A 27,943-nucleotide genomic window follows, 5' to 3' on the forward strand; every position below is an offset into this window, starting at 1 on the left:
CATAATAACTATAAGCCATAATAGTTGGATCCTGCATCCACAAAGTTAGCACATCCTACTATTATCCTGCCCAAATTATGTATGACATGTGCATAATTAAACTAATACCAAATACACAGAGGCAAAACCCTAGCTCTGATACCAATTGCTGGTTGCTACTCGGAAAACCTAATGGTTCCACTGTACAAAAATTTTGTACAAAGGTCTGAACCTTTTCCTAGCTACCATGTGTTCTTTAAAATTAAACTTGGATCGCCTGCGGAACTTAACACGTTTGATCCAAAGTTTAATCTATTTGTTCTTTAAGGTTTTGACTTGGATCTCCTACGGAACTTAACACGTTCGATCCAAATCACCTAAGTTATTAATTCCATTAAATATTAATTTCCATAATTGGTTCCCAGTACTGACGTGGCGAGGCACATGACCTTCTTGGATATGGGAGCAACCACCACCGACTAGACAAAACCTTTTAAGGAAAGCTAATATTTAATTTCCTAAAATAACTTTAGGTTAACCGAAAGGAACAATCAAATCACAAGGAAAAGAAAAAAAAAACAAAGAACACAACATCGAAAATAAATTCGAAATACTAGAATCGCATGCCTCTTGTATTTGGTATTTTTACAAAGAAATAAAACTAGCATGATGCGGAAAAACATTACTAGTTATACCTTTCTTTTGAAGACAAAGACCTCTTGATCTTCTACCGTATTCCTCTTCTAACCTCGGACATTGTGTGGGCAATGATCTTCCGAGACGAGAATCACCTAGCACCTTCTTCTTCTTCCTTCAAGTTTCGGCCAAGCAAAAACTTCCAAAGGATGAAGAACTTTTTCCACCAACCAAGCTCCAAGGGATGCAAGCTTTCTCTCATTCTTCTTCAAGCTAGAATCCGGCCACCAATTAAAACTCCAAGAGTATGAAGAGGTTCGGCCACAAGATGGAGAAGAAAGAAAGAGGAGGGGCCGGCCACACCCAAGGAGAAAAAGAGAGGAGAAAATAATAGAGTCGTTCACAATGAAGGCACCTCTACCCCCTCTTTTATAATCCTTGGTCTTGGCAAATAAGGAAATTTAAATAAAAACTTCCTTAATTCTTTTGCCATGAAAAGGAAAAATTTTAATTAATTAAAATCAAAATTCTTTTCTCAATTTCAATGGTCGGCCACATTAATATCTCCAAGCAAATAAAATTTTAAAAACAAATTAAAACTTGCTTATTTGCTTCCGGAAATTTATAAAAATTTATTCAATAATTTTTATCCCTTCATGATTGGTTAATAAAAAGGAAATTTTATAAATTAAAAACTTTCTTTTAAACATGTGGATAATTTCTAAAAAGGAAAGTTATCTCTAAAAATTAAAATCTCCTTTCAATTTATAAATAAGGAAAGATATTAAATCTTTTCTTAATCTTTTGTAGAAACTAATAAAAGAAAATTTTTAATTTTTAAACTTTCTTTTAAATCATGAACATGATTAAAAGGAAAGTTTTTACCAAAATTAAAATCAACCTTTTAATATACAAATAAGGAAAGAGATTTAGCTCTTCTCTTAATCTTTTGTAGAATCTTATAAAAGGAAAGATTTAAAATTTTAAACTCTCTTTTAAATCATGTTATTCACATAAGAAAAAATTTTTAAATTAAATTCCTTTTTATTTTAATAGGGCCGGCCACCCAAGCTTGAGTTCAAGCTAGGGTCGGCCACATGAATTCACCCATGAACCAAACCATGGCCGACCCTAGCTTGGTCTCCAAGCTAGCTTAGTCGGCCCCTATAGGATGGGTAAGAAGGTGGGTATAGGTGGGTATAATACTCTATAATTAAGAGGTTACGATAGGGACCGAGAGGAGAAATTGGTTTTGGTCTCCCGATAAAATTAAGCATCCCGTGTTCGCCCTGAACACATAACTTAATTTTATCAATAATAATTCATTCCACTAGAGAACTATTATTGAACTACCGCACCAATCCCAAATTACATTTTTGGGCTCCTTCTTATTATGAGTGTGTTAGTCTCCCTGTGTTTAAGATGTCGAATGTCCACTAATTAAGTGAGTTACTGACAACTCATTTAATTAATATCTTAGTCCAAAAGTAGTACCACTCAACTTTATCGTCATGTCGGACTAAGTCCACCTGCAGGGTTTAACATGACAATCCTTATGAGCTCCTCTTGGGGACATTCTCAACCTAGATTACTAGGACACAGTTTCCTTCTATAATCAACAACACACACTATAAGTGATATCATTTCCCAACTTATCGGGCTTATTGATTTATCGAACTAAATCTCACCCATTGATAAATTAAAGAAATAAATATCAAATATATGTGCTTGTTATTATATTAGGATTAAGAGCGCACACTTCCATAATAACTGAGGTCTTTGTTCCTTTATAAAGTCAGTATAAAAGAAACGACCTCTAATGGTCCTACTTAATACACTCTAAGTGTACTAGTGTAATTATATAGTTAAGATAAACTAATACATAATTACACTACGACCTTCCAATGGTTTGTTCCTTTCCATCTTGGTCGTGAGCTACTGTTTATAATTTATAAGGTACTGATAACATGATCCTCTGTGTGTGACACTACACACCATGTTATCTACAATATAAATTAATTGAATAACTACATTTATCATAAATGTAGACATTTGACCAATGTGATTCTTATTTCTAGATAAATGTTTATACCAAAAGCTAGACTTTTAGTATACATCCTGACATAACTATCGTATAATCTTAGATTATTTAAGGAAGAAGACAGTGGTGTAAATAAATCTTACATTATTTAAGAAATTAAATAATGATAATGTGGATATCAGAACGAAAAGAAAAAGCACGTTATTTCCCTATAAAATGTAGTCCTTTCCGACATCTAAGATGTTGGTGCAGGGAGCACTAGCATTGAACCTATATTTTTGATGTTTTCAAAGATTCAAAGTTAAGACTTGTTAGGGTTCAGGTTAGGTTCGGATTGGAGGGTTTTTGGGTTTAAATTTTTGGGGTTGAGTTTTGGTTGACCTGAATTTAGGTTTTAGTAGATTTTTAGGGTTAAATAAAACTTTATTTTAAAAATTAAGATATCTTTATATATGATAATGATGCATATTGAGAAAAAAATGAAAATTATAAGGAAAATTATAAAAAAAAAAAAAAGAAGTTATTTTTAATCGAGCTATTCAGGTAGGGTTTGGGTTGGTTGGGCTTGAGTTTAAGGGTTTCAGGTTATATTCTGGTTCGCGTCAAATTTGGGTTAAGATTTTTTTATAAATATTTTTTCAATCCGACCCGAATTCGATCCAATCCACCTGAATTGACACTCATACCCAACAAGAGCTCACATGATTTTGATAATTACTTCAATAAACATAAGCAAATATCAATATTCATATTAGGTGTATGGAAATGATAAATCAGATAACACCAAATTTAGAATGATTGATTCGATCCTATGGAAGTTGTCACTAGGATAAATCGAGAAGTATTCGTGATGGACATCTCAGAAGCCTAGTATCTCATGATTACATATTTTATTTGAAGGAAAAATTTCTATAAATATATCGTGATTAGAGATTGAATATCATAGTCCCGGGGTTAATATATGAAACTTGAAAAGAAGTTTTTTTTTTTTTAATAATTCATATATCCGAATTTTATTCAATTAATTTAGAAGTAAACTGAATCCGATAAGTTTGAAATATAATTTATATTCATCCCTATTTAAAAAAAAAAGAAATTTGTCCGACCTTTCAGTTGAGTTAATATTAGAAGTTTATTGGACTGGGTGGAAATAAGTAAATTTTCCTACCGTGAATAGTTTGTTTTTAAAGATATTATTTTTTCTATAAAAATTTAGTGAAATATTTATAGTTTGAATTTTAAAATTCATTTAGTTTCATACTTTATTATTATTATTTTTTAACATATTTGTCGACGAAAGTATTTCAATGATATAAATTAATAGAATTAGATCAGGAAGATTTTAATTTATATAAGCAAGGTAGGATCTCAAACTCCTTCCCTATATCATTAATTTAATCATAGTATGATTAGTTTATATTATTAATTTAATCATATTATAGTAATATGATTTAGAATATACTCAATAGGGCTTCAAGCTCCTAAAATTAGAGAAATAATATAAACACACAAATAATCTCATCATATAACTTAACGATATTTTATTATTATCTAACATAACTCTAAAAAAAAAGCAAATATTTAGTTGCATATACAAAAGTCAACCAACCCAACATCCCATCAAAAAAGTCAACCATAATGGTAGAAAAAGTCAATAATATCGTTATTCTTTCCCGTCAGCTCAAGTCAACTCAAAACTTGGAAATATTTTAATTTTGATTTACACTGAATAAAGGTTTTAAATTCTGATTTAATTATTATTTCTAAATTATTTATGAGACAAGTGGAGTAGTTTACGGAGTCGAAATGATTATTTTAAAACAAAATTAGAATTTTAGGATTAAAATGGGAAAAACATGAGTAAAGGGGGTAAAATGAGAAGTGCGTGAGCGTCGCACTCGCACATTCTCCCCCTTTACCACCTCTCGCTCTTGTAGTTGTACGGTCTGCTGTCCGTGTTGCCGTCGGCTTTCCGCACGTCTCCGTCACTCTTCCTTGTTCGCCAGCCTGAAGAAGCTCGACGCACTCTGTTTACCCTCTTTACCTCTGCGAAGGCGACACACTCTTCTGATGCAGCCATGGAGAGGCCCAGGGGGTTTACCAGGAGCTTCTCGATTATGCCCGCCAGGTTTCTACTCCTCTCCTCCGCTATCTCCTCCTCTCTCCTCTTCTGCGTCTATTTTTCCTTCTGGCTCCTCGACGCAACCCCTCCTCATCATTCACCGCACTATGCCCTCATCAAGACTGTGGAGCATAGTCCTCTGGCTGAAAGCCCTATTCCTGGGGATGCTTTCGTGACGGTGGTCAGTGATCCCTTTTGGGAAGTTCCGGATGCAGAAATCGCGGAGAAAGATGAGATCTTTGACGGCGAACGAATTAGTGAAAGGGGCGACTTTGATTTGGTAGGGAATAGTTCGAATTCTATTTCGAAGCATATGCTCTTCAGTGCCGCTGCTGATTCTGGCGGAAATCCAAGTGCGTTAGAAGACTGGAGCAGTGTTGATTTATCTGGCGAAGATGAAAATGAAGATGCAGCACCTGTAGGTATTTTGGGGGAAAACAGTGAGTTTGGTGATAGAGTAATAGAAAAGGAGGAATTTGAGGCAGATACTGTGAGGAGCAACATTAGTTCTTTTGTTGAGGGCGAAGTTTCTCTGGTGGACAAAGGCTTCAGTTGTGATGTTTTTGATGGAAGATGGGTTTTCGATGAGAGCTATCCTCTCTATGCGAGCAACTCGTGCCCCTTTGTAGATGAAGGGTTCAGTTGCGAGGCAAACGGGAGGATGGATAAGGATTACATGAAATGGAGGTGGCAGCCTAATGGATGCAGCATTCCAAGGTACTGATTTTATGCTTGGGTCTGAAAATTATATGTCGAATGTATCTTGATGCGTTTGTTTGATTATGTTTAGGTTCAACCCTGTGAAAATGCTAGAATTAATCAGAGGGAAAAGATTAGTTTTTGTTGGAGATTCAATTAATAGAAACCAGTGGGAATCAATGCTATGCATGCTACGAACAGCTCTTTCTGATCCTAGCAGAGTATATGAGACTCGCGGGCAGAGGATAACAAAGAATAGGGGAAACTACAGGTTTTACTTTCCAGTATGCATCTGGACCTGGACATCTTTCGGCCTCATTAATATGGGAGTCAATAATTTTTTGAGAGGGGCTTTTGCAGGACTATCATTGTAGCGTTGAATATTATGTCAGTCACCATTTGGTGCGAGAGAGCACAGCAAGAGTCGGAAAGAGGCGCGTGGCTACACTTCGACTTGATACTCTAGACAGGAGTTCATCCAAATGGAGAGGAGCAGATATCCTTGTTTTTAACAGCGCTCATTGGTGGTCACACCACAAAACTAAAGCTGGGTAAGTGCGCCTTTTAGAGCTTCTGTGAATTTAGTATATGATTGGAAGACTCTGCTTAGTCTTTTTTTCCCTCCCTTGATGATGATTATTGCAAGGTGGGTTGTTAAGCAAAAACTGGTAGGTGAAAACAGGAACACAAGTTTAAGAGGTATCTTAAACCAAACTTACTTGGATGACACTAGAATTTATTTGAAACAGCCTCTTATGAGGCTAAAACAATAGCTGTGAAACATAGACTAATAGCACTTAATGTGTTTTCATCCTTCTCATTTTATTCTAGCTACACAAATATTTGAGTGGGGTTAGCAAATCAAAGAGTTAAGAATTTTCTACATGGATTAAGAACATAATAATAAATCACAAAATGATCAGGTTGCTAGCGGAAGAGGTTGTTGCAGTTCACTGGGATGGAACAATTAAAGGAGGATGGAGTCTAAAGGGGATTGCCAGGAGGATGTAGGATAGCAGGCAGAAATGCTATGTGATGAATGGTTTACAGAAAGAGAGCCTGAAGCAAAGCAGGGAGATTATGAATAATTTAAAGTAAAATTTGATTAATATACATTAATTCATACCTTATTTATGTACATGTGTGAAACTCTAGTGGGACAGATTGACCCAATAAGTTTATTTTGACTATGTCCCTGTTTCTTTCCCTTTTGTTTGGATCTTATGATTTTCCATGAATCCATTCTTTCAATCCTTGCTGAATTAAATATCCTATTCCTACCATCTAGACTTTTTGTTGAAACTCTTGATTCAATAAGAGAATTCTTAAAGATCCCCAAAACCACTGCAGAACTCTCATGCATGTGCCAAGGGAACATGTCAATCTTGAAAAGGTTGAAGGTAATTGATTATGAGCCAGCTCCACAAAACAAAGACCTAACGAACAATTCAATTACATCAAGAAGGATCTTGTAAAATATTTATAGCATCATTCTAAGCCCTATGCTTTGTTTGGTTCATGGAATTGAATTGATAAATAATATAATATAGTTAATCCTGCGGAAAGGAATAGGAATATGTTTTCTTAGTTTGACTCATGGAATTAAATAGATTGATCATTTTCATTACTATGTTTGGTTTAAGCAATGCTATAATTGTTTACAGGGAATAAGTCTCAACAATGACAAGGTATCCCTAAGTAATATATAACAACTCAACTTGTTAAGCCCTCTTGGTCCTGGTTCATTGGTCCACCCAACCCGTCCGCTCACCCATCCTGTTTGATCCACGGCCCAATCAACTCGTCCAATCTATCCAGTCCTCTTTCTAGGCTGGTCCAGTCCATCTGCCCAACCCATCCAAACTGTGTTAAAAAGAAGATCTTTGAGAATGGAATAGTATGCATTCTTTGCAATGGAGTAAGGAATTGCTAAGAAGGTTGATTAAAGGATAATAATTCCATGTGAATTGGTATATGCCAAGTTTGATTTCAGAAGTAAAGATAGGAATACTGTTGCTACGGGAATTCATATACAAGGAAGAGAATATTCTTGTGAAGCTAACACACTATTAGTTTTGCATCTCGAGTAACCAATGTGATTTCTCTGAGACTTCTCATGTGACACTTTCTGAAATGTTAAGATTTCTGGAGTTTTGCAAGCATACAAATACAAGAGGCCCCTTTGCACCGAACTCAAGTATGAGTGAAAACTCTAGCCACACCATAACATATGTTTACAAATTAGTATGGCCTTGTTCTGAAGGTTACATAAAATATTAAATTGTAAATATTACGGTCTAAACCGATGGGGTTCACTCTTGAAGTGAAAATGTTAGAGATTTGTTTTGAAATATTATAATATCTGTGAAATGATTAGGAAGGCATCTATTGGTCGTTGTTTGAAAACTTTAACAAAAAAAATGAACAGAATATATTCCATAAACACTTGAATCATTTCATGATCCAACATAATAATTTAATTGACATCCTCACCATAAGACCTCAGAAACTATTATCAGAGATGCAAATTTAAATATCCAAACTTTAGATATTTGCTACCTTGCAGATCATAATGCTTCTCATGGACCATCAATACCTATCAGATTTGGATAAGAGAAGTGTTCCTAGGTCAACCAAATGCCTAGCGTTTTCCCCTTAAGCGCCCATCAAAGTCTCCAGTATGAATAAAGATTACCAGAAGAAAGATTTTCACTACTCTATAATTTCCCTGTAAATAAAAAGGTATAACAAACATTCCCTTCAAAATTCAGATATGCTCAAGTCATTTGCCTTGTGAAAGTTCATTTGGATCCTTTATTTTTTTATGCGTTGGAGAACGTTCAGCTTGATCCATTACATTTTTTATGCAAAGCTTACCATGACTTACTTGTAGGACTTGCACAGAATTTGATGCATTAGGCTGCGAACAATTAAACATACTTTTAGTTGTCCTTGTGTTTGAAGAAGCGTTGTAATTCTTACAAGTATTTTAAATTTGGTGACACGTTTATCTTTATTCTGCCCGTCTTTATTTAAAGGTATGTTTGTCAAATGAGTAAAAGGATTTGAAGAAGCATCATTCTTCACTTGTTACTACTGCACTAAGATTATCATGCCAAACGAAGAATATCCATACTTATTGAATCTCTTAAAACTGAACTCAGTTTTACTGGTCCTTGACAGTGTGAATTACTACCAGGAAGGAAACCTAGTGCATCCTCGCCTTGATGTCTCCACTGCCTTTAGGAAAGCTCTATCAACTTGGGCAATGTGGGTCGATCAACATTTCATTCCCGGCAAAACTCAAGTCTTCTTCAGAAGTTCAGCACCATCACATTTCAGGTATAGACATCAAAAGCTATGGTACAAGCAATGTTTTTTTTTGCATACAATAACTTCATGGCCTCTGTTATAGTTAAATATAAAACACATTAGGATTTAACACAGGTATTGTTTTAATAACGTTCTGTTACACACAGCGGTGGCGAATGGAATTCCGGAGGCCACTGCAAAGAGAGCATCCGTCCGCTGAACGAGACCTTTGTCAGAGTTCCTGAGAAAAATATTATCTTGGAGGAAATAGTAAGGAAAATGAAAACTCCCGTAACTATTCTCAACATCACTAATCTATCTGGACATCGAATCGATGGCCATCCATCTATTTATGGGAGAACCCATGTAAGAGGACCACCGATCGGCATTCAAGATTGCAGCCATTGGTGTCTTCCTGGAGTCCCTGATACATGGAATGAGTTACTCCATTTCTATTTGTTATTAAGACACAAGCCAACATTTACAAGCTAAGTATTACTCGAACAAGGATGCGATAAGATTATTGATTTTTTTTTTCAGGAGATTATAATTTTTGACAAATTCACATGTTTCCATTGCTTGTAATTTTGCCCAATGTAGCAAATTGCATTGCAGTATTTGAAATGAAATGGTGTTCTGTTTTTTAATGAGTCGACTTGATCAAACTATCAACATATACTCCATTTGCCCTAGTGCCAACCTTGGTTCCATCCCAAGTTTGACCCATGCCTCTGTTCAGTTATCTCCCGCCAACCGACCGACCAATAATAACAGCTTTTCCGCCTTTCATTCTCCTCCTCCCGCCTTTGACCGGCCTCATTTCCCGGCAAATCTTCCTGCTCTTTCTCATTTGCCAACCGAACAAATGGTTTTGAGCAGCCAATGTAACGTCCACACCACCGGAGAGAGAGCGCAGAGAGGCTAATCAAAAGTCTCTCTCTGCTCTCGTCTCTTCTCCCTTCGTATGGACTGATCTATTCCGATTCCATTCATTTCCCGATTGGAGAACAAACACCATGAAATCCTTCGGTTGCCTCCCTTTTCTGCATTTTTTCATTCTACTTTTTCCATTTCTCGCCGCCGACGGCGCTTATGTTCCCTCCGATCAGATCCTCTTTGATTGCGGCTCCTCCTCGGAGGCCGCCGACGCTGACGGCCGCAAATGGCTGGCCGACTCCACCTCCACGTCCACCCTCACGTCCAAGAACTCGAACCCCGCCACCGCCGCGTTTCAAGACCCGTCTCTCCCCTCCGCCGTCCCCTACATGACCGCGCGCATCTTCTCCTCGGAATCCACCTACAAGATCGCCGTCAACAAGTCCGAACGCCACTGGGTGCGCCTTCATTTCTACCCCTCCACCTACGACGACCTCCCGCCGGAGAACTCCTACTTCTCCGTCTCCACCGCTGACGGCATCACTCTCCTCAAGAATTTCAGTGCCTACGTCACAGCCGAGGCCCTCACGCAGGCCTACATTGTCAAAGAATTCTCCCTCTTGCCGTCCTCCGACGGCAGCATCAGCCTCACCTTCACGCCTTCCGACATGTACAATGGCTCCTTCGCTTTCGTCAACGGCATCGAGGTCGTGTCGATGCCTGACATCTTCGACGAGCCGGCCCAACTGATCGGCTTCTCCGATCAAAATGTGGAGGTCGGCACCTCTGCGCTGCTGACGATGTATCGGCTCAATGTCGGAGGCCAGTACATACCAGCGACCAATGACTCCGGCCTCAGCCGGACTTGGTACGACGATTCCCCTTACCTCTACGGTGCTGGTTTCGGCGTCACCTTCTCGGCAATTGACGAGCTCCAGTACCAAGATGGATCGCCGGAGTTCATCGCCCCCGCCGACGTCTACCAGACGGCGAGGTCTATGGGCCCCGATCCAAAGGTCAACATGAACTACAATCTCACGTGGATTTTCCAAATCGACGCCAACTTCACCTACATCGTCCGCTTCCACTTCTGCGAGCTCCAGATGACCAAGGTTAACCAGAGGGTATTCGACATCTTCATCAACAATCGCACCGCTCAAGAGCAGGCCGACGTCATTGGTTGGACCTCCGAGAAGGACGTCCCGATGCACAAGGACTACGCGGTGTACGTCGCCGATCAGCCCGGCGAAGACCAGATATGGGTGGCACTGCACCCCTCTGCCTCGGCCAAACCAGAGTACTACGACGCCGTTCTCAACGGATTGGAGATCTTTAAGGTGAGCGACACTACTGGAAACTTGGCCGGTCCCAACCCCGAGCCCTCTGCTCTAATGGCGGAAGCGGAATTGGAGGCGGATCGGCTCAGCTTCCAGTCTGAATCCACCGGCAAGCAGCATATAATCAGCAGCGCGGCAGGTGGAGTTGCAGCTGCCAGCGTCGCCCTTGCCATTTTCCTTGTTGTTCACCAGCGAAAGAAGAGGATGGACGCAAATGACTCAGCCGGTGGCAACTGGCTTCCTCTCTACGGTGGCAACTCTTACACAGGAAGCTCCACAGTCTCCGGCAAGAGTACCACGAGCAGCCATTTGTCGAACTTGGCCGCGAATTGCAGGTATTTCTCCTTCCCGGAGATCAAGAAGGCAACCAAGAGCTTCGACGAGTCGCTTGTCATCGGAGTCGGAGGATTCGGCAAAGTCTACAAAGGAATCATTGACGAGGGAACTAAAGTGGCGATCAAGAGATCCAACCCTTCTTCGGAGCAAGGTGTGAATGAGTTCCAAACCGAGATAGAGATGCTCTCGAAGCTAAGGCACAAGCATTTGGTCTCCCTCATCGGCTTCTGCGAAGAGAACGAAGAGATGATCTTAGTTTACGACTACATGGGACATGGCACTCTCAGGGAGCATCTTTACAAGTGCAACAAGCCTCCCCTGTCATGGAAGCAGAGGCTGGAGATATCCATCGGAGCTGCTCGAGGGCTTCACTACCTCCACACGGGTGCAAGATACCCCATCATTCACAGAGACGTGAAGACCACCAACATACTGTTGGACGAGAATTGGGTGGCCAAGGTTTCCGATTTCGGGCTGTCGAAGACCGGCCCGACGATGAACCAATCTCATGTCAGCACGGTGGTGAAGGGCAGCTTCGGCTACCTCGATCCAGAGTACTTCAGGAGACAGCAACTGACCGACAAATCCGACGTCTATTCATTTGGGGTGGTTCTGTTCGAGGTGCTGTGTGCGAGGGCAGCCTTGAACCCGAGCCTTCCGAGGGAGCAGGTCAGCCTTGCGGACTGGGCACTACACTGCAAGAAGAAGGGAGTTCTTGCAGACATCATCGATCCCCATCTCGAAGGGAAGATCAGCCAGGAGTGCTTGGAGAAGTTCACCGAAACGGCGGAAACATGTCTGTCGGACCATGGAGTCGACCGGCCTTCCATGGGCAGTGTGTTGTGGAACCTTGAGTACGCACTTCAGCTGCAAGAAAGCTTTGAGAGTGGAAAGCCCATCGCCGAGGAGGGTGATGTTAAACCTGCGTCAGTTGCTAGCCAAACTGACACCTTTATCGCTGGAAGGGAACATAGTGAGGAGGTAGACGATGGCCTAAGCAACACTGCCGTGTTCTCCCAGATGGTTAATCCTACAGGAAGATAAAAAAAAAAACAAAAGTATCATGCTCCTGCTTCACCAAAACAGCGTAAACTGCTGTTTAATTTTATTTGCATTCATATTGCAAACTGTTTGTTTGAATTTGGTAAAATTTTGTCTGCTCGTTCTACCAACTTGATCGTGTATTCTGTGATTAATACTGGTGCTGTGAGTTTGTAATGGTCATAGATATGCTGACCGAACACATTCTGTATATCTTCGTGCTGTAATTATTTTCTTTAGAAAAAAAAAGAATATTTTTGATTACTATGAATTCTGATGGAACACATCATCCCGTATGTTTGCCCCCAAGCCGACCAACAATCGCCCATCGAAGCAATTCGCGTACCTTCTTTGGTCCAGATAAGCCCAGGCCCTTCTGGAATGTGGGGACAAATTTATTAAACGACCAAAACGTACCTTTTTTTATTTAAAAATAAATAAATTTTATAATCCTGTATCCAGTTGTCACACATAAATCTTCTATTGGTCATCAATTTAGGATAGATAGTGAGCTTATTTAAATTTGATGTGCGGTTGAAAACTTAATGTTGTAGTGAAAAATTTGAAATAATTAATATCTTAATTTTATTTGGTCTCTGTTTTTTTTTAGGTGATTAATTTAAGGATTTGACTCTCACAATTTAATCATATATAAAATCCTTCCTTGGAAATTATTACCAGAAGGTGGAGAAATATCAAATAAGTTGTTCTCATAAGAATATTTATGAATAAAATACAAGCAACATCAAAACTAATGAAAAATGAAAGCACAGTCCTTTATAATGACCCTTTGCTTTAGATATTTACTTGTCACTTTAGATTACCTCTTAGTAGTTGGAAATGTAGTAATTCTCCTTTAAACCTCAAAAACTAGCTGAAACAAGTTGTTATTCAAATCTTCTCGCAAACTCCTTCTCTAAGATTACTTCGATGTCTTCTAATCGATTGATTTACCTTTAATCGATTGTCACGTTAACTTGACCATTCAAAACTTACAAAATAACTCTTTATTATCTAACTAATTGATTGATGAGTCATACCAATTTATTCAATAGCTTCTAATTGATTGTCCAATCGATTCAGAAGTTTTATGTTCTTCGCGAGAATCACTTAATCAATTTCTTAATTGATTCCAACACCTATTGTGTTGTCGTGAACAAGCTTCAATCGATTACCCTAATCGATTGGTGAAGTCTGAATCGATTGCCCCAATAGATTCCAAGTTTTCTGTTCTCACGCGAAAACACCCTTAATCTATTACCCTAATCGATTAATATAAGGCATAATCGATTAGCCAATCGATTCAGAGTCTTACTATGCTTCGCAAAAGCCTCTCAATCGATTAGGCAATCAGCCTAATCGATTAGAGCAGGTCTCAATCAATTAAAAAATTTATCTAATCAATTGACCTTGGGCTAATCAATTGTCCAACTCTAAACTTTTAACTCTAGTTTAGGTTCCTTTGCCCAACTCTAAAGTCATCTGTGACTCATTGAGACTTCTCATTGTCTGGCATCCGATCAACCTTGACCTGCCGGGGCTTCTTCACCAAGTATTCGGTCAACCCTTGATCCATTTGGACTTTCCATCTCATGCCAACTTCCTATTGGACTTTTGATCACTAAATGTTCAGTCAACCCTTGATTCAATTAGGTTATTCCCTTACCTAGCATTGTTAGGACTTCCACTACCTAGTTCTCAACTAAATCTTCATTGCCTAACTATATATGCTAAGACTTCCATTATTGCCTAACCCCGTAAGGATTTTCATTGTCTAGTTTCCAACTAGGTCTTCATTGTCTAGCCTCACAAGGACTTTCATTGTCTAGTTTCTAACTAAGTCTTCACTGCCTAGCCCCGCTAGAACTTTCACTGCCCTGCTTCTCTCACTAAGCTTTTTTCATTGTCTAACCTCCAATTAGGACTTCTCGTTGTCTAATCAGCAGTTAGGATTTTTTTTCAAATAAGTATATGCTCCTCTTGACCTACTTGATTTCTCACTGCCTAGCCCCGCTAGGACTTCTATTATCTAGCTTCACTCACTAGGATTTTTTTCGTTGCCTAACTTTCAGTTAGGACTTTCCTAGGTATCTAGTCCTCCTGGTCTTGACCAACTTAACTTCTCTCTCACATATTGTTAAATATCGAAACTCAAGCTCGAGCCAACTCAAGCTTAGTCAAACTGGTCAATCTTAATCCGAGGATGATTACACCAATAATCTCGGTCTTTTTTGATATTTGATAATATATTTAAGTTAAACTAACCCATATTAGCCCAACTTCCTTCTTCATTCCATGTTAAAGCATAAATGAGAATTTCCTAACTTGAACCTTATATTTTTCTCCCCTTTTAACACACATGAAAAATCTTCTCCCCAAGATTCATCATTTTATTATTCAAACTTCACAATGAAGGTCTCATACCCTTCCATTGACTTCAATGCTCAACCTTGAGCATTCATCCATAATCATGCCTTTAAGGAGAAACTCTTCCTCAAAGCATACTTCAACTTCTATCATTGCATTAACAATGATTTGAAGTTTCTAAACTTTTAGAAAGTTTCAAAATTTGAAAGCATGAGTTTAAAAATTAACATTAAATTTAAACTTCCTCCTTAACTCTAAATTAGTTTTATTTAACCATTCATTTTTCATTTTTATTAAAAAAATTACCCTTAAATGCTTAGTCAAGTACTTTAGAGTGTTAGGGATAGTTAAATTACAAAACATGATTTAATGGACCGAAATTAGATAATTTTATCAAACACAATTGATACGGCGATAAAGGTGGGCTCTCTAAAAAAATGGGTCAAAATGGAAAAAATCGACTGACTTAGCAGTCAAAGTCAAGAAGAGGTCAAAGTTACCAACAATAGTAGGGGTATGCCCAAACCATACGACTCAGATGGTTGGTCAGACGTGAGCATCCAATCGGGCCTCCCACTCGACCGGACTTTATGTCTCAACTCGAGACAGGCAGGCAATCCTCATGGTCAAGCATTGAGTAACCTGACCGACGGCCTCAACCAATCGGGGATGTAGGTTGATCGGACACGTTATTCCTTTACGGTCAAGGAAGAGGCCGAGTGTGTTGGATTTTGAGGGATGTCCTAGACAATGGCCTTATGGTTTTTACTATTTATTTGATAAATATATATATATATTTACTATTTGAGTGCACATTCTTTATGTGTATGATTGGATCTTAAACTCACGTGCTGGATGACTGCGATACAATTCATAGCATGAGAGAACTTGTGATTGAATCACAACTTGTGAGTATCTCTACATGTATAATTATGAATGTATTGGAATATTCCCTAGTCAATGAATTGATGAGTTCGGACATCATCGATTCTGATAGACTAGCACGGGTTATATTCCTTGGTTCGGCCAAGTAGCTATTTTCTCACAGGCTGAAGACATTGGAATGTCGAGAGTTAAATATGGATACTAGTTATGGTAACTAATTCATTAAAGTGACCTGCTGTAAAACTTCATATAGTTTTCTACATATATATATATATATATATATATATATATATATATATATATATATGTCAATGAAGCTCTTACTGCAGCTCGAGTGCAAGTTTCCTTCGACTTGAAGTATACAAGTCACCTTGGTCATGGAGAGTTATACTTTGACATCTTAAGTAAGCATCTCATTGAAGTGTAGACCTGGGATGATTGGGTATAAGTCGAAGTGTTTGAAGGTGTCTGGATAGGCCATAGAGGATTCACTGCTCCTTGTGAGGAGACGTATATCCTATGGTAACTTGTTAAGATTATTATTCAAAGTCTTTCGCCAAAGTATCATATGTTAAGAGTATGAGACTATTAGACACATGTCAGAGTAATTTGAATCCGCAGAACGAGGAAGTATTACTTGGGATAGATGTGATGTAGGCAGCCTAGTGAGGACTGACACATAGACCATGCCCTGAACCAAGTGAGTATAAGACGAGTAAAAGGAACATGACACGACTTACTGTGGCTGCTGAAGGGTTTGGAAGTGGTTCTGAGATCAACCTATGTTTTTCCGATTAATTGGGGATCATGATGTACTACTAGGTGCCACTCATGATCATTCCATAATTAATGGTTAATTATGGACGACCAACATAACCGAGAACTTATAAGGTCACACGCACTATGAGTTTATCTAAGAGACATAATACAAATTTGAAAATTGGATTCTCATATCGAGAGAGATTAAGTCTGGTTGGACCAGACGAAGGGCAAATATCGAATCAGAATGGTGCAACGGAAGCACGGATGAGTCACGTCTTTTGAAGATGAGTTGGATGTTCTTTAAGAAAAGATGTCAAAGTCACTTTATGATCTGTCCTTTCTTAAGAATGCTTTAGAAAGCATGTAAATACTTTAGGATGCGTGTATAAATACAATAATGGCACTAAAAAAAGGGGGTCTCCATTTACAGGTGAAGGTATGCGATGCTCTATAATCTTACACGCCCTTTGTTACAGTTTGCTTCCACTATTTTTCCTCACCACTTGATCACTAACTTGAGCGTCAGAGGGCCAATGCTAAGGACCTTTTTCCTGGTTCGACACTAATGCTCCTTGTGTTGTAGGACAACGTGGAGTCTTCATTTGGTCAACAACAGAGCCACGTTCTCAACTCACTGCCTTCACCACTTTTGAACAGGATCATATTTGGTGTCGTCTATGGGAACTTCACATGCATCCGAGACGTGAAGATGGAAGATGCTGGATGACTCACCACCATGACCTTGACTCAAGAAGAGTTGGAGATGTTAATAAATGTTTGAGTTGCTAGTATGGTGCAGCAACAGCAGCAAGCAGCAGCTGAGTGCCGAACGCTGAATGACGTGGCCATATCTGCTACTAGCCAACACGCTGAACATGAGACCTGAGTGGAGGGTCCATCCGGGCGACAACCGAACTGTTGGGACCTTTGTGCCCGCAAGAGGGGGTGAATAGCGGTTCGTCACGCGCTTGCGTAGTTTTCTTCGTCTTGATGGTTAGCAGCGGAATACAACTCGAAGATAAACTATACAATGCTAACAAGTATATATACTTGGTATCCACCTCAAGATGAGGTGACTAATCTAAGGATCCACACACGACACGCTATCTCCACTATGAAAACCTCCTTCTCGGTCGCAGCCGGAGGCGGAGAAGCCTCGTACAAACTCACACTACAACACAACACTCACACAAGAACGAGAAATACAAATACAAATGAATACACTCTCTTCTTGCTTACTTGTTCTTGTAGTTGCCTCTTGAACCTTGAGAGAACACTCTCAAGAGCCTTCAAGAACTGGCGGTGAAGATCGGAGAAAGTCGCTGAAGATCGCAACAAAATCGCAGGAAGAAAGCTCGCAAAGAACTTGTGAAGAAAATGTTTCGCCCAGGCTTTAAACAGTGCTCCCAATCGATCCAATTCATCCCCAATCGATTGTCACATCAGCACCGCTCCATCCCAGCCGTCCATCGCTCGTTTCCTGCCCAACGATCACTTTCCAATCGATCAACCGATCGATTGGGACTGCCTGAATCGATCGCCCGATCGATTCAGAGCCTTTCTGTGCTCTCGCGATCGCGCGAGAGCTTCTGCTTCCCAATCGATCGACCGATCAATTGGCAGCTCCCAATCGATCGCCCGATCAATTGGGAATGCTTCGATGCTCGCGATTTCACATCCCAATCGATCGACCGATCGATTGGGCCTTCCCATAATCGCAGCACACTCCAATCGATCGACTGATCAATTTGACCCTGGTTCAATCGATCGCCTGATCGATTTGTTGGAGTGTATACTGAGAGCCTAAGCTTTGTAAACATTCATTATGAATAAAGAATCACATTTGGTCTAATTATATACATTTGTTTGTAGTTGTTCATTTAATTTATATTGTAGATAACATAGTATGTGGTGTCACATACAGAAGATGATGTTATCGGTACCTTATAAATTATAAACAGTAGCTCACGACCAGAATGGAAAGGAACAAACCATTAGAAAGTCGTAGTGTAATTAGGTATTAGTTTATCTTGACTATATAATTACACTAGTACACTCAGAGTGTATTGAGTAGGACCATTTGAGGTCGTTCCTTTTATACTGACTTTATAAAGGAACAAAGACCTTAGTTATTATGGAAGTGTGTGCTCTTAATCCTAATATAATAACAAGCACATATGTTTGATATTTATTTCTTTAATTTATCAATGGGTGAGATTTAGTTCGATGAATCAATAAACCCGATAAATTGGGAAATGGTATCACCCATAGTGTGTGTTGTTGATTATAGAAGGAAACCGTGTCCTAGTGATACTAGGTTGATAATGTCCTCAAGAGGAGCTCATAAAGATTGTCATGTTAAACCCTGCAGTGGACTTAGTCCGACATGATAATAAGGTTGAGTGGTACTACTCTTGGACTTAGATATTAATTAAATGAGTTGTCAGTAACTCACTTAATTAGTGGACATTCGATATCTTAAACACAGGGAGACTAACACACTCATAATAAGAAGGAGCCCAAAAATGTAATTTGGGATTGGTGCGGTAGTTCAATGATAGTTCTCTAGTGGAATGAATTATCATTGATAAAATTAAGTTGTGTGTTCGGGGCGAACACGGGATGCTTAATTTTATCGGGAGACCAAAACCAATTCCTCCTCTCGGTCCCTATCGTAGCCTCTTATTTATAGAGTACTATACCCACCTATACCCACCTTCTATACCCACCCAAAGGGGGCCGGCCAAGCTAGCTTGGGAATCAAGCTAGGGCCGGCCTAGGTATATTTTGGGGTGGCCGGCCCTAGCTTGAACCCAAGCTAGTAGGGCCGGCCAAATAAAATTAAAAAAAGAAATTTAATTTTAATTTTTATTATTATGTGGAAGATATATTTTAAAGAGAATTAAAATTAAAATATAAAAGATTAAAGAAAGAGATTAGATCTCTTTCCTTATTTGTAGATTGGAGAGATGTTTTATTTTCTCTTTAAAATTATTCACATGTTAATAAAATTAAAATTATAGATATTTCCTTTTATTAACCATGAAGAGATTTTAAAGAGAAATTTTATTTTTTAAAATTTCCGGAAACAAATTAGGAAGTTTTAATTGTTGATTGAAACTTGTCCTATTTGCCTTCCAATGATGTGGCCGGCCATCACAAATTAATTGGGGAAATTTTATTTTATTTCTCTCAATTAAATCATGTCAAGGAAATTAAGGAAAATTTATTTCCTAATTTGCCTAGGCCAAGGAATATAAAAGAAGGGGTGAGGGTGCCTTCACAAAACAACCTCCATTGTTTTCTCTCCCTCTTTCCTTGGTGTTGTGGCCGGCCATTACCCTCTCCCTCTCTTCCTCTTGTGGTGGCCGAACCTCTCCCTCGCCCTTGGAGTTCTTGTGGTGGCCGGATACTACTCGGAGAAGAAGAAGAAGAAGGAGAGAAAGCTAGCATCTCTTGGAGCTTGGTTAGTATTTTGTTTTTCCTCCTTGGTGAAGTTTCCCTTTGTGGCCGAACCTTGCTTGGAGGAGAAGAAGGTGGTTGGTGGTTTCTCATCTTGGAAGATCGTTGCCCACACAACGTCCGAGGTTAGAAGAGGAATACGGTAGAAGATCAAGAGGTCTTTCTAAAAGGTATAACTAGTATTTTTCCTTTCCGCATCATGCTAGTTATTTATGGAAATAATACCAAATACAAGAGGCTTACGTTCTAGTATTTCGAATATGTTTTTTCGAAGTTGTGTTCTTTTGTTTCTTTCTTTTCCTTGTGATTTGATTGTTCTCTTTGGTTAACCTAAAGTTATTTTAGGAAATTAAATATTAGCTTTCTATTAAAGGTTTTGTCTAGTCGGTGGTGGTTGCTCCCATATCCAAGAAGGCCATGTGCCTCGCCACGTCAGTACTGGGAACCTTTTATGGAAATTAATATTTAATGGAATTAATAACTTAAGGAGACTTGGGTCGAACGTGTTAAGTTCCGCAGGAGATCCAAGTCAAAACCTAAAAGAACAAATAGATTAAGTTTTGGATCAAACGTGTTAAGTTCCGCAGGAGATCCAAAATTTAATTTAAAAGAACACATGGTAGCTAGGAAAAGGTTCAGACCTTTGTACAAAATTTTTGTACAGTGGAACCTATAGGCTTTCCGAGTAGCAACCAACAATTGGTATCAGAGCTAGGGTTTTGCCTCTGTATATTTGGTATTTAGTTTAATTATGCACATGTCATACATAATTTAGGCAGGATAATAGTAGGATGTGCTAACTTTGTGGACGCAGGATCCAACTATTATGGCTTTTAGTTAATTATGTGTGTGATTGGACCCTTGGACATGTCAAGGGCAATTTATATGTGTGTGCATGATTGTATTAAAATACAGCAGAAGCCGTATTTAGTTTTATTAGGATTTTATTTTTGATCTAGATACATGTACATTCCTTTTATGGAATATAGGATCAAAATGTAAATTCTATTTATGTCATGGATCGAATCTTGCAAAGCGTGGAACCTTCTAAGGACCAGAGGCGCAGTGGAACTCGGAGCAAGATGGATGCGACAGATAGACCCGGTGGCGGTGGCCAAATATGGCAGCAGCTTCGGATGACAACACACGGAGGACAATTAAAGATAAAAGCCATAATAGTTGAAAATTAGATTTTCTATTTATTGCTTTTATATTGTGTGCATGTTAGTTTACAAGTTTAGTAGGCTAGCATAGTTAAAATTCCTCATTTATAAATAACTAAGTGGGAGAGGATTTTAAGTAAGTCCCATGGTCTCCATTACTGGTTTGTAAGTGATGCAAACAAGCTTGCGCGTTGGCTCTGAGTGCCTTCCTCCATAACGGATGAGCTTGTTTGTGGATCACTAGAACAGACTTCCATTTTTGGATGACTATAGGAAGTTAATTAAGAGCGTGTGATCTTCCCCAACGGAAGGGGCATAATCTTATTAATGGACTTAGTGTTAAGTAATGGTGTACACTTAGACACATCTAATAGTATCCTCCCCAACGGAGTCACTGCTATTATTTGTGTGACCAAATAATACCAACTATTAATTTTATTTGTCAAAAAGTTAGGTTGACAAGATAATAAAATTAATGGGTTAAAACCCTCCTTTACGAATGTTGAATTTGTATACGTCCACACTAACGTGGCATACAAAATTCACGGTGTTTTAAGGTGTTGGTTAATTTAAAATAGTATTGTTTGAGGAATCAATATTATTCTAAATTTAGAGTTCTGACCAAAAGTTATTTGTGATTCTTAGGATGACTTTCAACCCAATCGTCCATCATACTTCAACAAAATAGACTTATCGGACCAAATTACATAGATTGGAAAAGAAACCGATATTGTTCTTCACGAAAGCTATAAATTTGATCTGACCGAGCATTGCCCGATGCACCCATCGGTGAATCTACCCAAGAGGAGATTGAATATCATAGGAAATGGGTAAAAGCGTATGAGATGGCGGTGTTACATTTTGGCCTCAATGTCAAATGTATTGCAACATCAACATAAAGATTTACCAACAACTTATGATATTATGAACAATCTCAAGGAACTCTTTGGTCATCGGGATAGGGCTTCTAGACAAGAAGCTATGAGAAAGATAATGACAACCACCATGCAAGAGGGTACTCCTGTAAGGGATCATATCCTAAACATGATGGCTTATCCGAATCTAAATGATCCTTGGAGGAGAAATTGATGGGGAAACCCAGATCGATATGATCCTCCAAACCCTACCTAGAAGTTTTGAGCAGCTCACTGAACTATAATATGAATAAAAGGATTTATTCATTAGGGAAACTACTGACAGAACCAGAAGGGTTATTTCGTCACAATGCTCAAATTCACTATGTTGAAAATGGTTCTACTTCTAAACCGAAGGTAAGAAGAAGAAGAAACAAAATGGTTCAGAGAAAGAAAGTGAATAAATCTCAGTGTACGGGATTTAAAGCTGGAATGAAGAAGCCAAGGGCAAGTGCTTCATCTCGAAGCAGACAGGCAGACTGTCCTCGTAAGAACCAAAACAAAGGTATATCTCATACTCTAGTTGTTGAAACATGTTTAGCGGTGTTATCTACCAGCACCTGGTGTGTAGATACGGGAGCCACTGATCATGTCTGCAATTCCTTGCAGGGTTCCAGGAAACCCGACGACTATCTGAAGGGGAGATTACTGTCTACATGGGCAATGCTACTAAGGTGGCAGCTGTTGCAGTGGGAGACGTCTACTTATCTTTTAGTAGAAATAGAAATTTGGTTTTAAGAAATTGTCTTTATGTACCCAGTTTTAGAAAGAATTTAATTTCAGTTTCTAAACTGTTTTTAGATGGATATTCAGTTTCTTTCAGTAACGATGTAGTTATTAAAAGAAATAAAGTGATTATCTGCTCTGGTGCATTAGTTGGCAATTTGTATATTTTAAATCCAAATTCTTCCACAAAGCAAAACATGGAAATTTATAATTCATCTTCTAATTCTAATAAGAGAAAAGAACCTTCAGAAATGAATCAAGCATATCTTTGGCATCTAAGGCTTGGTCATATTAACTTAAGTAGGATTCAGAGGCTTATAGCCGATGGACTTTTAAGTTCATTAGAGTTGGAAAATTTTCCAACTTGTGAATCTTGCTTAGAAGGTAAAATGACCAAGAGGCCGTTCAAGGCCAAGGGGTATAGAGCCAAAGAAGTGTTAGAGTTGGTTCACTCTGATTTATGTGGTCCTATGTCTGTCCAGGCAAGAGGAGGTTTTGAATATTTTGTCTCTTTCATAGACGATTATTCAAGATATGGATACATTTACCTAATGCGCCGCAAGTCCGAGTGCTTTGATAAGTTCAAAGAATACAAGGCTGATGTGGAGAAACGACTAGGTAAAAGTATCAAGACACTACGGTCAGATCGTGGTGGCGAATACCTCTTAGGAGAGTTTAGGAATTACTTATCAGAGGCCGGGATTCAATCCCAATTATCTGCACCTGGAACACCCCAACAGAATGGTGTAGCAGAACGAAGGAATAGGACTCTTATGGAGATGGTTAGATCAATGATGAGTTATTCAGAATTACCAAATTCGTTTTGGGGATATGCTCTGGAAACAGCAGTATACGTTCTGAACTTAGTACCTTCTAAATCAGTTTCTTCTACTCCCATAGAATTGTGGAATGGGCGAAAACCCGCTCTAAGACATATTCGGATTTGGGGTAGTCCAGCACATGTGCTGAAACCAGATGCTGATAAGTTAGAATCTCGTACAGAAGTTCGCGTGTTTGTAGGATATCCCAAAGGAACGAAAGGTGGTTTATTTTATAGTCCTAAAGACCAGAAGGTCATTGTTAGCACCAATGCCCGCTTTTAGAAGAGGACTATATAATGGATCACAAGCCCAGAGTAAAATTGTTTTAGAAGAACTTAGAGAGGACATGTCTACTTCAGTCAACAGGACAAGATGAAGTACCACAAGAGACCGCAACACGTGTCACACATGATACACAACCACGCAGTGCCTCGTCAGAGTGGGAGGGTTGTAATCAAAGATTCATGTTTTGGGAGAGTCTTGGACTTGATCCCTGGTAAACATGATCCCCGATCATATGACGAAGCACTCCAAGATATAGATGCAAGATCTTGGCAAAAGGCAATGAATTACAAATAGAGTCCATGTACTCTAATAAGGTCTGGGCTTGTAGAACCACCGATGGTGTAAAAGCCGTTGGATGCAAGTGGATCTACAAAAGGAAAAGAGGGATGACGGAAGGTAGAAACCTTCAAAGCTAGGCTTGTTGCGAAAGGGTACACTCGTAAAGAGGGAATCGATTATGAGGAAACCTTTTCACCGAGCCATGCTTAAGTCTATCCGGATACTCTTATCCATCACGCTCATATGGATTATGAGATTTGGCAAATGGATGTCAAGACAGTTTCCTTAATGGAAGTCTTGAAGAGAACATCCATATGAAGCAACCAGAAGGATTTATTGAAAAGGCAAAGAGCATCTGGTATGCAAGCTCAATCGGTCCATTTATGGACTAAAGCAAGCTTCAAGGTCTTGGAACATCCGGTTTAATGAAGTAATCCAGTCATATGGATTTATTCAAAGTCCGGATGAGTCTTGTGTATATAAGAAGTGTAACGGAAACGTGGTGGTATTTCTTGTACTATACGAGATGATATTTTGTTAGTTGGCAACAATGTCAAGGTATTCTCAGACGTAAGGGTATGGTTGTCCAAACAATTTGATATGAAGGACTTAGGAGAATGTGCACACATTCTTGGGATCAAAGTTATAAGGGATCGCAAGAAAAGAATGTTGTGTCTATCCCAAGCTTCATATATAGATACAATCCTTGCTCGTTTTAGCATGCAAGACTCCAAGAAAGGTTTCTTACCTTTTAGACATGGAGTAGCTCTATCTAAAGAGATGTCTCCAAAGACATCAAAAGAGATAGAGGACATGAAAGCAGCTCCTTATGCTTCGGTTGAGGGAAGCCTAATGTATGCTATGCTTATACGAGACCGATATCCGCTTGTAGGCATGGTCGCAGACATCGAGTAACCCGACAAGGACATTGGATCATGTAAAGCATATATTAAAGTACCCGAGAAGGACTAGGATTATATGCTAGTTTACCAAGCATGATTTGCTCCCTGGGTTACAGATTCTGATTTCCAATCGATAGGATAACAATAAGTCTACATCAAGCTATGTGTTTACTTTAGGAGGTGGAGCCATTTCATGGAGGAGTGTTAAGCAAATGTGTTCGGACTCAACCATGGAAGTCGAGTATGTAGCAGCCTCTGAGGCGCCTAAAGAAGCAGTATGGCTCAGAACTTTCTAATGGACTTAGATGTGATTCTGGTTTGCCCAAGATCATCACAATTTATTGTGATAATAGCGGTGCAAACTCAAGGAACCACGAGCTCATAAGGCGAGTAAACATATAGAGCGCAAGTACCACCGATACGAGATATCGTGAAGCGAGGAGAAGTTGTCATCGCCAAGATTGCATCACAGATAACCTGGCAGATCCTTTCACTAAGGCCCTTCCGGCGAAAGCTTTCGATCGGCATGTGGAGGGAATGGGAATCGATATGGTGAGAGCTATTCATTAGAATGGGAGATTGTTGGAGTGTATATTGAGAGCCTAAGCTTTGTAAACATTCATTATGAATAAAGAATCACATTTGGTCTAATTATATACATTTGTTTGTAGTTGTTCATTTAATTTATATTGTAGATAACATAGTATGTGGTGTCACATACGTAAGATGATGTTATCGGTACCTTATAAATTATAAACAGTAGCTCACGACCGTAATGGAAAGGAACAAACCATTAGAAAGTCGTAGTGTAATTAGGTATTAGTTTATCTTGACTATATAATTACACTAGTACACTCAGAGTGTATTGAGTAGACCATTTGAGGTCGTTCCTTTTTATCTTGACTTTATAAAGGAACAAAGACCTTAGTTATTATGGAAGTGTGTGCTCTTAATCCTAATATAATAACAAGCACATATGTTTGATATTTATTTCTTTAATTTATCAATGGGTGAGATTTAGTTCGATGAATCAATAAACCCGATAAATTGGGAAATGGTATCACCCATAGTGTGTGTTGTTGATTATAGAAGGAAACCGTGTCCTAGTGATACTAGGTTGATAATGTCCTCAAGAGGAGCTCATAAAGATTGTCATGTTAAACCCGCAGTGGACTTAGTCCGACATGATAATAAGGTTGAGTGGTACTACTCTTGGACTTAGATATTAATTAAATGAGTTGTCAATAACTCACTTAATTAGTGGACATTCGATATCTTAAACACGGAGACTAACACACTCATAATAAGAAGGAGCCCAAAATGTAATTTGGGATTGGTGCGGTAGTTCAATGATAGTTCTCTAGTGGAATGAATTATCATTGATAAAATTAAGTTGTGTGTAACACGGATGCTTAATTTTATCGGGAGACCAAAACCAATTCCTCCTCTCGGTCCCTATCGTAGCCTCTTATTTATAGAGTACTATACCCACCTATACCCACCTTCTACACCCACCCAAGGGGGCCGGCCAAGCTAGCTTGGGAATCAAGCTAGGGCCGGTATGATTGGGTGGCCGGCCCTAGCTTGAACCCAAGCTAGTAGGGCCGGCCAAATAAAATTAAAAGAAATTTAATTTTAATTTTTATTATTATGTGGAAGATATATTTTAAAGAGAATTAAAATTAAAATATCTCTCTTATAAAAAATCTACAAAAGATTAAAGAAAGAGATTAGATCTCTTTCCTTATTTGTAGATTGGAGAGATGTTTTATTTTCTCTTTAAAATTATTCACATGTTAATAAAATTAAAATTATAGATATTTCCTTTTATTAACCATGAAGAGATTTTAAAGAGAAATTTTATTTTTTAAAATTTCCGGAAACAAATTAGGAAGTTTTAATTGTTGATTGAAACTTGTCCTATTTGCCTTCCAATGATGTGGCCGGCCATCACAAATTAATTGGGGAAATTTTATTTTATTTCTCTCAATTAAATCATGTCAAGGAAATTAAGGAAAATTTATTTCCTAATTTGCCTAGGCCAAGGAATATAAAAGAAGGGGTGAGGGTGCCTTCACAAAAAACAACCTCTATTGTTTTCTCTCCCTCTTTCCTTGGTGTTGTGGCCGGCCATTACCCTCTCTCCTCTTGTGGTGGCCGAACCTCTCCCTCCCCTTGGAGTTCTTGTGGTGGCGGATACTACTCGAGAAGAAGAAGAAGAAGGAGAGAAAGCTAGCATCTCTTGGAGCTTGGTTAGTATTTTGTTTTTCCTCCTTGGTGAAGTTTCCTTTGTGGCCGAACCTTGCTTGGAGGAGAAGAAGGTGGTTGGTGGTTTCTCATCTTGGAAGATCGTTGCCCACACAACGTCCGAGGTTAGAAGAGGAATACGGTAGAAGATCAAGAGGTTTTCTACAAGGTATAACTAGTAATTTCTATTTCCGCATCATGCTAGTTATTTATGGAAATAATACCAAATACAAGAGGCTTACGTTCTAGTATTTGAATATGGTTTTCGAAGTTGTGTTCTTTGTTTCTTTCTTTTCCTTGTGATTTGATTGTTCTCTTTGGTTAACCTAAAGTTATTTTAGGAAATTAAATATTAGCTTTCTATTAAAGGTTTTGTCTAGTCGGTGGTGGTTGCTCCCATATCCAAGAAGGCCATGTGCCTCGCCACGTCAGTACTGGGAACCTTTTATGGAAATTGATATTTAATGGAATTAATAACTTAAGGAGACTTGGGTCGAACGTGTTAAGTTCCGCAGGAGATCCAAGTCAAAACCTAAAAGAACAAATAGATTAAGTTTTGGATCAAACGTGTTAAGTTCCGCAGGAGATCCAAAATTTAATTTAAAAGAACACATGGTAGCTAGGAAAAGGTTCAGACCTTTGTACAAATTTTTGTACAGTGGAACCTATAGGCTTTCCGAGTAGCAACCAACACGATTAACCAGCCTGGACTTGACTCTAACTCAAGTCCAGAATCTCCAACCCAACTCCT

General features: G+C 38.8%; 2 protein-coding genes across 4 annotated transcripts; both read left to right on the top strand.

Moving 5' to 3' along the window:
- Positions 1–4,534: 4,534 nt before the first annotated feature.
- On the top strand, positions 4,535–9,436 carry LOC122005200 (protein trichome birefringence-like 6). Of its 3 annotated transcripts, none has more exons than XM_042560148.1 (5): positions 4,535–5,495; positions 5,569–5,761; positions 5,838–6,028; positions 8,661–8,819; positions 8,957–9,436. In XM_042560148.1, the coding sequence occupies exons 1-5, from the start codon at positions 4,735–4,737 to the stop codon at positions 9,279–9,281; spliced, it is 1,629 nt and encodes a 542-aa protein (XP_042416082.1). In that variant the 5' UTR covers positions 4,535–4,734; the 3' UTR covers positions 9,282–9,436. The 3 variants fall into 3 exon arrangements, 2 of the variants coding, with proteins under 2 accessions (XP_042416082.1, XP_042416083.1); XR_006118347.1 differs by lacking the exon at positions 8,957–9,436 and adding an exon at positions 8,044–8,219 and having other exon boundaries at positions 4,536–5,495; positions 8,661–8,714; XM_042560149.1 differs by lacking the exons at positions 8,661–8,819; positions 8,957–9,436 and adding an exon at positions 6,401–6,656.
- A 232-nt stretch (positions 9,437–9,668) lies between these two features.
- Positions 9,669–12,419, top strand: LOC122005199 (receptor-like protein kinase ANXUR1). The gene has a single exon (XM_042560147.1). It carries the CDS (start codon positions 9,806–9,808, stop codon positions 12,380–12,382), a length of 2,577 nt encoding a protein of 858 aa, XP_042416081.1. The 5' UTR covers positions 9,669–9,805; the 3' UTR covers positions 12,383–12,419.
- Positions 12,420–27,943: the final 15,524 nt, after the last annotated feature.

This window comes from Zingiber officinale, chromosome 7B (assembly GCF_018446385.1).
Source record: "Zingiber officinale cultivar Zhangliang chromosome 7B, Zo_v1.1, whole genome shotgun sequence".
Classification (NCBI taxonomy): Eukaryota; Viridiplantae; Streptophyta; class Magnoliopsida; order Zingiberales; family Zingiberaceae; genus Zingiber; species Zingiber officinale.

Bases quoted from the DNA above. Each gene is read 5' to 3' on its own strand.
- LOC122005200 (XM_042560148.1), top strand. From the start codon at position 4,735: ATGGAGAGGCCCAGGGGGTTTACCAGGAGCTTCTCGATTATGCCCGCC. The intron at 5,762-5,837 runs GTATGCATCTGG...GGGCTTTTGCAG, and splicing joins ACTACAGGTTTTACTTTCCA to GACTATCATTGTAGCGTTGA. The intron at 8,820-8,956 runs GTATAGACATCA...TGTTACACACAG, and splicing joins TCAGCACCATCACATTTCAG to CGGTGGCGAATGGAATTCCG.
- LOC122005199 (XM_042560147.1), top strand. From the start codon at position 9,806: ATGAAATCCTTCGGTTGCCTCCCTTTTCTGCATTTTTTCATTCTACTT.